The sequence below is a fragment of the Salvelinus sp. IW2-2015 genome, unplaced genomic scaffold (assembly GCF_002910315.2).
Source record: "Salvelinus sp. IW2-2015 unplaced genomic scaffold, ASM291031v2 Un_scaffold1606, whole genome shotgun sequence".
NCBI lineage: Eukaryota > Metazoa > Chordata > Actinopteri > Salmoniformes > Salmonidae > Salvelinus > Salvelinus sp. IW2-2015.
The window spans coordinates 203,480-215,148 of NW_019943026.1; the positions used below are offsets into that span (position 1 = coordinate 203,480).

Here is an 11,669-nt window from a genome sequence, read left to right on the forward strand (position 1 = left end):
CTTAACTCGTCTCGTAGCTCTCGTCTTGCAGTATAAGTCTATCTTCATGGCAGGTGGTAGATGTCAAATCCACATTACAACTATTAATATCATACTATTATAATAACTTGTCTGTAGCTCCTCAGCTGCGTATCTCTCGTGCATGCGTTGTACAGTAATTACTCTATATATCTACTATTCTATTATGTAGACTCTTGTTCGTAGCCTCCGCTCAGGCATGCATATCTCTTTCATGCAGGTTGTAGCGGTAATTGATATAAATGTTATCTCACTTAACTACTATAACTAACCTCCCTTAGTCTGTAGCTCAGCCTGCGGTGTATCTTTCATGGAAGCAGGCTGTGTTACCGTATTACTACTTTATAATTATTTTATTTATACTAAGCTTAGTCTCGTTCTCTCTGTCAGCTGCAGTGGTATCATATTCATGCAGGTTTAGTAACGTATACTCCACTTATCATTACTACCTAATATCTATAACCTTTCGTCTCTTCGTAGTAACTCTACACTGCCGTATACATCCTTTCTATGTTCAGGTTGTACAGTAATGTAACGTCTACTCTTTCAAGTACCTAGGTCAGCTTATTCTACATTCATACCTTGCATGCTCTACGGGTAGCTTTTTGGCTACTCAGGTGACCTGCTCTCGCTATATTAACTCGTCATCAGGTATGCTTCAGTAAATACAGTATAATACTACTATAATAACCTTGTCTCTGTAGCTCCTCAGCCTGTCGTATCTCTTCATGCAGGTTGTACAGTAATACTACTATAATACTATATAATACTACTATAATAACCTTGTTTCGTAGCTCCTCAGCCTGCCGTATCTCTTCATGCAGGTTGTACAGTAATACTACTATATACTACTATAATAACCTTGTCTCGTAGCTCCTCAGCCTGCGTATCTCTTCATGCAGGTTGTACAGTAATACTACTATAATACTACTATAATAACTTGTCTCGTAGCTCTCAGCCTGCCGTATCTCTTCATGCAGGTTGTACAGTAATACTACTATAATACTACTATATAACCTTGTCTCGTAGCTCCTCAGCCTGCGTATCTCTCATGCAGTTGTACAGTAATACTACTATAATACTTATAATAACCTTGTCTCGTAGCTCCTCAGCCTGCCCGTATCTCTTCATGCAGGTTGTACAGTAATACTACTATAAGTTACTATAATACCTTGGTCTCGTAGCTCTCAGCCTGCGTATTCTTCATGCAGGTTGACGTAATACTACTATAGTACTATATAACACTATATAACCTTGTCTCGTAGCTCTCAGCCTGCCGTTTTCATGCAGTTGTACAGTCTGTTGACCAGGTCTTGTCGGTCTTCTAAGCCTCCTGGCGGTCGTGTTCCAGAATGTCCAGGATCGCCTTGTAAGACGCAGGCAGAGGCCTGGCTACACACACACACACACACCACACAACACACACACACACACCACACACACACACACACACACACACACACACACACACACAACACACACACACCACAACACAACACACACACACCACACACACTTGAATGCATAATTTGGATTCCCAAAGTTAAATAAATAAATCAGTCAGGTGGAAGGGTTAAGGGTTATAGGCTAAGAGTTAATGGTTAAGGGTTATGGGTAGGGGTAGAGGTAGGGGTTAAGGGCAGGGTTAAGGGTTAAGGTTAAGGGTTAAGGCTAGGGGTTAGGGGTTAAGGGTAGGGGTTAGGGTTAAGGGTAGGGGTTAGGGGTTAGGGGTTAGGGGTTTGGGGTTAGGGTGGGTTGGGTTAAGGGTTAAGGGTTAAGGGTTATGTGTTAAGGGTTAAGGGTAGGGTTAGGGTTAGGGTTAGGGTTAGGGTTAGGGTTAGGGTTAAGAGTTTGGGGTTGGGGGTTGAGGGTTAGGGGTTAGGGGTTATAGGGTAGGGTTAGGGTTAGGGTTAGGGTTAGGGTTAGGGTTAGGGTTAAGAGTTTGGGGTTGGGGTTGAGGGTTAGGGGTTAGGGGTTAAGGTAGGGGTTAGGGTTAGGGGTAGTGGTTAAGGGTTAGGGTTAGGGGTTAAGGGTTAGGTTAGGGTTATGGTTATGGGTAGTGGTTAGGGTTAAGGGTAGTGGTTAAGGTTAAGGGTTAGGGGTTGGGGTTAGGGTTAGGGTTAGGGTTATGGGTAGTGGTTAAGGGTTAAGGTTTAAGGGTTGGGGGTTAAGGGTTAGGGGTAAGGGTTAAGGGTTAGGGTTAAGGTTAAGGGTTAGGGGTTAAGGGTAGTGGTTAGGGTTAAGGGTTAGGGTTAAGGGTTGGGTACCTGTATGATAGATTGCAGCTCCTGCAGTTTGATCTTCAGAACTCGTTCTCTCTCTCCAGTTTGAAGATCTGTTCTTTTCTGGGTCGGTTCTCGATGTCGTTCTTCAGTTTCAGACTCTGTCTTCTCTCCATCTTACACTCTCCTCTCAGCTTGTTTAGTCTGTGTTTCAGCTGGTCAATCTAATATAATAATAATATATTAATTACACTCTCCTCTACCTTGTTTAGTCTGTGTTTTCAGCTGGTCAATCTAATATAATAATTATAATATTAATTACACTCCTCCTCTACCTTGTTTAGTCTGTGTTTCAGCTGGTCAATCTAATATAATAATTATAATATTAATGTCACGGCTTTCTAATTCCTCCTCTTCGGACGAGGAGAGGCGAGAAGGATCGGACCAATACGCGGAGTGGTTAGTGTCCATATTTTTAGCATCGAACTGAACACTATAGTGAAACAAAAACAATAGAAAACCGACAAACAGTCCCGTGTGGCACAACGACTACACGGAAGACAAACACCCACACAAAACACAAGTGAAACCCAGGCTGCCTAAGTATGATTCTCAATCAGGACAACGATTGACAGCTGTCTCTGATTGAGAATCATACCCGGCCGGCCACAACATCCCAACATAAAATACCACATAGACAAACCCACCAACTCACACCCTGACCAACAAATAATACAAGAAAAAGGAAAACAGGTCAGGAACGTGACAATTAATTACACTCCTCCTCTACCTTGTTTAGTCTGTGTTTCAGCTGGTCAATCTAATATATAATAATATTAATTACACTCCTCCTCTACCTTGTCTAGTCTGTGTTTCAGCTGGTCAATCTAATATAATAATAATATAATTAATTACACTCCTCCTCTACCTTGTTTAGTCTGTGTTTCAGCTGGTCAATCTAATATAATAATAATAATTTAATTACACTCCTCCTCTACCTTGTTAGTCTGTGTTTCAGCTGGTCAATCTAATTAATAATAATAATATTAATTACACTCCTCCTCTACCTTGTCTAGTCTGTGTTTCAGCTGGTCAATCTAATATAATAATAATAATATTAATTACACTCCTCCTCTACCTTGTCTAGTCTGTGTTTCAGCTGTCAATCTAATATAATAATAATAATATTAATTACACTCCTCCTCTACTTGTTTAGTCTGTGTTTCAGCTGGTCAATCTAATATAATAATAATAATATTAATTACACTCCTCCTCTACCTTGTTTAGTCTGTGTTTCAGCTGGTCAATCTAAATATAATAATAATAATATTAATTACACTCCTCCTCTACCTTGTTTAGTCTGTGTTTCAGCTGGTCAATCTAATATAATAATAATAATATTAATTACACTCCTCCTCTACCTTGTTAGTCTGTGTTTCAGCTGGTCAATCTAATATAATAATAATACTATTAATTACACTCCTCCTCTACCTTTGTCAGTCTGTGTTTCAGCTGGTCAATCTAATATAATAATAATAATATTAATTACACTCCTCCTCTACCTTGTTTAGTCTGTTTCAGCTGGTCAATCTAATATAATAATAATAATATTATTACACTCCTCCTCTACCTTGTCTAGTCTGTGTTTCAGCTGGTCAATCTAATATAATAATAATAATATTAATTACACTCCTCCTCTACCTTGTTTAGTCTGTGTTTCAGCTGGTCAATCTAATATAATAATATATATTAATTACACTCCTCCTCTACCTTGTTTAGTCTGATATACAGAGGGACTGAAGCTGTCAATCTTCACAAAGAGAGATTTTGTGTGTGGGTGTTGGGTGTGGGTGTGGGTGTGGGGTGTGGGTGTGTGTGTGTGGGTGTGGGTGTGGGTGTGGGTGTGGGTGTGGTGTGTGTGTGTGTGTGTGTGTGTGTGTGTGTGGTGTGTGTGTGTGTGTGTGTGTGTGGTGTGTGGTGTGGTGTGTGTGTGTGGTGGTGTGTGTGTGTGGTGTGGTGTGTGTGTGTGTGTGTGTGTGTGTGTGTGTGTGTGTGTGTGTGTGTACCTCCAGCTGCAGGTCCCTGCTCCTCATCACAGCCATGTTCTTCTCCTCGCTGAGCGTTGCATACCGCATGGCCAGCTTGTAGTTCTCATCCTTCACCCTTAGGAGCTCATCATTATAGTTGTTCCTGTCTTCCTTCATCTTGTTGTATCCTGGAATATACAGTACCAGTCAAAAGTTTGGACACATCTACTCATTCAAGTTTTTTTTTTTACTATATTCAACAATGTAGAATATTAGTGAAAACATTAAAACTATGAAATAACACATATGGAATCATGTAGTAACCAAACAAGTGTAGGAACCAAACAAATATTTTATATTTAAGATTATTCAAAGTAGCCACCCTTTGCCTTGATGACAGCTTTGCACACTCTTGGCATTCTCTCAACCAGCTTCACCTGGAATGCTTTTCAAACAGCCTTGAAGGAGTTCCCATATATTTTTAGCACTTGTTGGCTGCTTTTCCTTCACTCTGCGGTCCAACTCATCCCAAAACATCTCAATTGGGTTGAGGTCGGGTGATTGTGAAGGGCAGGTCATCTGATGCAGCACTCCATCACTCTCCTTGATCAAATAGCACTTACACAGCCCGGAGGTGTGTTGTGTCATTGTCCTGTCCCACTAAGTGCAAACCAGATGGGATGGCATACTGCTGCAGAATGCTGTGGTAGCCATGCCGGTTAAGTGTGCCTTAAATTCTAAATAAATCATGACAGTGTCACCAGCAAAGCACCCCCACACCATTACACCTCCTCTATGCTTCACGACGGGAACCACGCGTGCGCAGATCAACCGTTCATCTGCGTCTCACAAAGACACGGCGGTTGGAACCAAAAATCTCAAATTTGTCATCAGACCAAAGGACAGATTTCCACTGGTCTAATGTCCATTGCTCGTGTTTCGTGGCCCAAGCAAGTCTCTTCTTATTATTGATGCCCTTTAGTAGTGGTTTCTTTGCAGCAATTTGATCATGAAGGCCTGATTCACGCAGTCTCCTCTGAACAGTTGATGTTGAGATGTGTCTGTTACTTGAACTCTGTGAAGCATTTATTTGGGCTGCAATCTGAGGCTGGTAACTCTAATGAACTTGTCCTCTGCAGCAGAGATAACCCTGGGTTTTCCTTTCCTGTGGCGGTCCTCGTGAGAGTCAATTTCATTATAGTGTTTGATGTTTTTTGCGAATGCACTTGAATAAACTTTCAAAGTTTTTACATTTTTCCAGATTGACTGACGTTGTGTTTTCTGTAAAGACCTTTGTGATCACTGTTTTACAGCCTGTGTTCGTAATGGCTGCTCAGTGAAACGACCTGTCCTGACTTGTCATAGACGCTTGCTAAAAAGCTTTAATGGACAAGCCTTCCTTCATGACCTGGCCTCTGTAAAATGGTATAGAATCAGCTTGATCCCCTCTGTAGAAAACGCTTGGACCTTCTTTTTTGATATTTTCAGTGGTATCGTTCACAAATATGCACCCATAAAGAAAATGAGAATTAAAAACAGGTTCAGCCCCTGGTTTGACAGTGATCTGGCAGAGTTACACCTCCTCAAGAATTCCATTTGGCAAATTGCTCGGCACACGAATACTCAGGCTGACTCGTTCAGGCAAATGAGAAATAAGTGCACTCAGGCTATCCGGAAGGCCAAAGTTAGTTACTTCATAAGGCTAGGGGACAGTATCCTGAATTTCGGAGAGTCTGGCATGCCCAGACTCTCAGGGGCTGAACCTGTTTTTAACCTGTTACTCAGGCCCAGAAGCTAGGATATGCATATAATTGGTAGATTTGGATAGAAAACACTCAAGTTTCTAAAACTGTTAAAATAATATCTGTGAGTGTAACAGAACTGATATGGCAGGTGAAAACCTGAGGAAAATCCATTCAGGAAATGGGATTTTTTTTTACCTCCATGCTTTGCTATGGAACAATGAAAGGAATAGCTCCCAGATTGCAGTTCCTATGGCTTCCACTAGATGTCAACAGTCTTTAGACATGGTTTCAGGCTTGTTTTTTGAAGAAAAAAAACAAGAATAAGACTTTTTGGCAAGTGTCCATTTTCACTACTGGTTTACGCGCATGACTGTGAGCACGCTCTGAGGCCTTTTTCCTTTCTATTGAATTGTCCGGTTGAAATATTATCGATTATATAGATATTTGACAACCTAAGGATTGATTAGAAACATCGTTTGACTTGTTTTGACGAACTTTACCGGTACTATTAGGATGTATTCGTCTGCATGTCTTGAACGCCATTGAGCCAGTGGATTACTGAACAGAACGCGCCAACAAAACTGAGTTTTTGGGATATAAAGAGTGACTTTATCGAACAAAACAACCATTTATTGTGTTCCTGGGACACTTTGGATTGCCAACACATGAAGATCTTCAAAGGTAAGTCATTTATTTTATCGCTATTTCGTATTTTGTGAGGCCCGTGCTGCTTTGGAAAATATGATTATGCTGAATGTATGCGGTGCGCTGTCCTCAGACAATCAAATGCTTTCGCGTAAAGCCTGTAATCTGAAAACTGCTTTTCGCCGTAAAGCCTGTAAATCTGACAAAATGCTTTCGCCGTAAAGCCTGTAAATCTGACAAAATGCTTTCGCCGTAAAGCCTGTAAATCTGACAAAATGCTTTCGCCGTAAAGCCTGTAATCTGAAATGCTGTTCGCCGTAAAGCCTGTAAATCTGACAAATGCTTTCGCCGTAAAGCCTGTAAATCTGACAAAATGCTTTGCCGTAAAGCCTGTAAATCTGACAAAATGCTTTCGCCGTAAAGCCTGTAAATCTGACAAAATGCTTTCGCCGTAAAGCTGTAAATCTGACAATGCTTTCGCCGTAAAGCCTGTAAATCTGACAAAATGCTTTTGCCGTAAGCCTGTAAATCTGACAAAATGCTTTCGCCGTAAAGCCTGTAATCTGACAAATGCTTTCGCCGTAAAGCCTGTAAATCTGACAAAATGCTTTCGCGTAAAGCCTGTAAATCTGACAAAATGCTTTCGCCGTAAAGCCTGTAAATCTGACAAAATGCTTTCGCCGTAAAGCCTGTAAATCTGACAAAATGCTTTCGCCGTAAAGCCTGTAAATCTGACAAATGCTTTCGCCGTAAAGCCTGTAAATCTGACAAAATGCTTTCGCCGTAAAGCCTGTAAATCTGACAAATGCTTTCGCCGTAAAGCCTGTAATCTGACAAAATGCTTTCGCCGTAAGCCTGTAAATCTGACAAAATGCTTTCGCCGTAAAGCCTGTAAATCTGACAAAATGCTTTCGCCGTAAAGCCTGTAAATCTGACAAAGTGGTTCGATTAACAAGATTCTAAGCTAAAGTTGTATGACACTTGTATTTTCATGAATGTTTTAATATTATGAATTTTGTATTTTTGAATTTCGCGCTCTGCAATTTCACCGGATGTTGTCGAGGTGAGACTCTAGCGTCTCACCCTAGCCTTTAGAAGTTTTAAAGTGGCTTGTTTAAAGTGACTATTGATCCATTTATTAAAGTGTCCAGTGATTGGGTTTCGATGTGCAGCAGCCTCTCTGAGTTAGTGATGGCTGTTTAACAGTCTGATGGCCTTGAGATAAGAAGCTGTTTTTCAGTCTCTCAGTCCCAGCTTTCATGCCCCTGTACTGACCTCGCCTTCTGGATGGTAGCGGTGTGAACAGGTAGTGGCTCGGGTGGTTGTTGTCTTGATTATCTTTTTGGCCTTCCTGTGACATCAGGTGCTGTAGGTGTCATGGAGGGCAAGTAGTTTGCCCCGGTGATACGTTGTGCAGACCGCACTACCCTCTGGAGAGCCTTGGCGGATGAGGGCAGTGCAGTTGTCGTCCCAGGCGGTGATACAGCCCAACAGGATGCTCTCGATTGTGCATCTGTAAAAGTTTGTCAGGGTTTTGGGTGGCAAGCCAAATTTCTTCAGCCTCCTGAGGTTGAAGAGGCGCTGAGTGGGTGACTCACTTCAGTATGTACACCGAGGAACTTAAAACGTTCCACCTTCTCCACTGCTGTCGCTTCGATGTGGATAGGGGGGTGCTCCCTCTGCTGTTTCCTGAAGTTAACGATCATCTCCTTTGTTTTGTTGACGTTGAGTGAGAGGTGTTTTCCTGACACACCCTCCGAGTGCCCTCACCTCCTCCCTGTAGGCTGTCTCGTCGTTGTTGGTAATCAACCTACCACTGTAGTGTCGTCCGCAAACTTGATGATTGAGTTGGAGGCGTGCATGGCCACGCAGTCGTGGGGGACAGGGAGTACAGGAGAGGGCTCAGAACACACCATTGTGGGGCCCAGTGTTGAGGGTCAGCGAAGTGGAGGTGTTGTTTCCTACATTCACCACCTGGGGGTGGCCCGTCAGAAAGGCCAGAACCCAATTGCACAGGGCGGGGTTGAGACCCAGGGCCTCCAGCTTGATGATGAGCTTGGAGGGTACTATGGTGTTGAATGCTGAGCTGTAGTCAATGAACAGCATTCTTACATAGGTAGTCCTCTTGTCCAGATGGGWTRGGGCAGTGTGCAGTGTGATAAAGATTGCATCGTCTGTGGACCTGTTGGGGCAGTATGCAAACTGAAGTGGGTCTAGGGTGGCCGGTAAGGTGGAGGTGATATGATCCTTGACTAGTCTCTCAAAGCACTTCATGATGACAGAAGTGAGTGCTACGGGACGGTAGTCATTTAGTTCAGTTATTCTTTCCTTATTGAGTGCAGGAACAATGGTGGCCATCTTTGAAACATGTGGGGACAGCAGACTGGGATGGGGATTGATTGAATATGTCCTTAAACACACCAGCCAGCTGGTCTGTGCATGCTCTGAGGATGCGGCTAGGGATGCCGTCTGGTCCAGCAGCCTTGCGAGGGTTAACATGTTTAAATGTTTTACTCACGTTGGCAACAAAGAAGGAGGGGGCGGCAGTCCTTGATAGTGGGCCACGACGGTGGCACTGTATTATCCTCAAAGCGGGCAAAGAAGGTGTTTAGTTTGTCTGAAAGCGTGACGTCGGTGTCCTTGACGTGGCTGGATTTCTTTTCGTAGTCCGTGATTTCCTGTAGACCCTGCCACATACGTCTCTTGTCTAAGCCGTTGAATTGAGACTCCACATTGTCCCTGTACCGGCAGTTTGCTTGTCTGATTRCCTTGCGGAGGGAATAACTACACTGTTTATATTCAGCCATATTCCCAGACCTCTTTCCATGGTTAAATGCGATGGTTCGTGCTATCAGTTTTGCACGAATGCCGCCATCCACGGTTTCTGGTTAGGGTAGGTTTTAACAGTCACAGTAGGTACAACATCTCCAATGCACTTCCTTATAAAGTGACTCGTCGAGTCAGCGAATAGATGTTGTTCTCTGAGGCTGACCGGAACATATCCCAGTCCGCGAGATCAAAACAATCTTGAAGGGTATGTTCCGATTGGTCAGACCAGCGTTGAATGGTTCTAGTCACTGGTAAATCCTGTTTGAGTTTCTGCCTATAAGACGGTAGGAGCAAGATGGCAAGATGGTAGGATTTGCCGAAGGGAGGGCTTTGTATGCATCGCGGAAGTTAGATAAGCAGTGATCGAGTGTATTACCTCCACGAGTACTGCAATCAATGTCCTAATAAAATTTAGGTAGCCTGTTAAAATCCCCAGCTACAATAAATACAGCCTCAGGATATACGGTTTCCAGTGAACATTGAGTCCAGTGAAGTTCCTTGAGGGCCGTCTTGCTGTCTGCTTGAGGGGGAATGTACACAGCTGTGACGATAACTGACAAGAATTCTCTTGGGAACCAGGTTCAGGGCTGCTGGGTAAAGGACCAGCGTTGCTGGAAGAAGCCTCCTGGCAGAGGGAACCAGGTTCAGGGCTGCTGGGTAAAGGACAACGTTGCTGGAAGAGCCTCCTGGCAGAGGGAACCAGGTTCAGGGTGCTGGTAAAGGACCAGCGTTGCTGGAAGAAGCTCCCTGGCAGAGGAACCAGGTTCAGGGCTGCTGGGTAAAGGACCAGCGTTGCTGGAAGAAGCATCCTGGCAGAGGGAACCAGGTTCAGGGCTGCCCTGGGTAAAGACCAGCGTTGCTGGAAGAAGCCTCCTGGACAGAGGAACCAGGTTCAGGGCTGCTGGGTAAAGGACCAGCGTTGCTGGAAGAAGCCCCCTGCAGAGGGAACCAGGTTAGGGCTGCTGGGTAAAGGACCAGCGTTGCTGGAAGAAGCCTCCTGGCAGAGGGAACCAGGTTCAGGGCTGCTGGGTAAGGACCAGCGTTGCTGGAAGAAGCTCCTAGGCAGAGGGAACCAGGTTCAGGCTGCTGGTAAAGGACCAGCGTTGCTGGAAGAAAGCCTCCTGGCAGAGGGAACCAGGTTCAGGGCTGCTGGTAAAGGACCAGCGTTGCTGGAAGAAGCCTCCTGGCAGAGGGAACCAGGTTCAGGGCTGCTGGGTAAAGACCAGCGTTGCTGGAAGAAGACTCCTAGCAGAGGAACCAGGTTCAGGGCTGCTGGGTAAAGGACCAGCGTTGCTGGAAGAAGACTCCTAGCAGAGGGAACCAGGTTCAGGGCTGCTGGTAAAGGACGCAGCGTTGCTGGAAGAAGCCCCCTGGCAGAGGGAACCAGGTTCAGGGCTGCTGGGTAAGGACCAGCGTTGCTGGAAGAAGCCTCCTGGCAGAGGGAACCAGGTTCAGGGCTTGCTGGTAAAGGACCAGCGTTGCTGAAGAAGCCCCCTGGCAGAGGGAACCAGGTTCAGGCTGCTGGGTAAGGACCAGCGTTGCTGGAAGAAGCCTCCTGGCAGAGGGAACCAGGTCAGGGCTGCTGGGTAAAGGACCAGCGTTGCTGGAAGAAGCCTCCTAGGCAGAGGGAACCAGGTTCAGGGCTGCTGGGTAAAGGACCAGCGTTGCTGGAAGAAGCCTTCAAGCAGAGGGACCAGGTTCAGGGCTGCTGGGTAAAGGACCAGCGTTGCTGGAAGAAGCATCCTAGCAGAGGGAACCAGGTTCAGGGCTGCTGGGTAAAGGACCAGCGTTGCTGGAAGAAGCCTCCTGGCAGAGGGAACCAGGCCTAATTTCTATATATGTTGTTTTTCTAATAATGATAATAATAACAACAATACTACCATAATAATAATATTGTTTTACTCTGCTGGAAGGCTGATAGTTCCTGGTTGGCCAGGTGTAGTTATAGAATAAACATTAATAATAATAATAACAACAATACTACTAATAATAATAACAATAACAATACTACTACGACTACAATAATAATAATATAATAATATACAACAATACTACTACTAAATAATAATAATAATAATAATACAACAATACTACTACCAATAATAATAATAATAACAATAATAATAACAACAATAGTACTACTACTACTACTACTACTACTAATAATAATAATAATAATAATA

At 43.9% G+C, this 11,669-nt stretch overlaps 1 protein-coding gene across 1 annotated transcript; it reads right to left on the reverse strand.

Moving 5' to 3' along the window:
- Positions 1-2,291: 2,291 nt before the first annotated feature.
- On the reverse strand, positions 2,292-11,424 carry LOC112071400 (caspase recruitment domain-containing protein 11). Its single transcript, XM_070439380.1, has 3 exons — positions 11,389-11,424; positions 4,307-4,455; positions 2,292-2,464 (listed from the first exon to the last, which is right to left on the reverse strand). Exons 2-3 carry the CDS (start codon positions 4,442-4,444, stop codon positions 2,321-2,323), a joined length of 282 nt encoding a protein of 93 aa, XP_070295481.1. The 5' UTR covers positions 4,445-4,455; positions 11,389-11,424; the 3' UTR covers positions 2,292-2,320.
- Between the last annotated feature and the right edge of the window lie 245 nt (positions 11,425-11,669).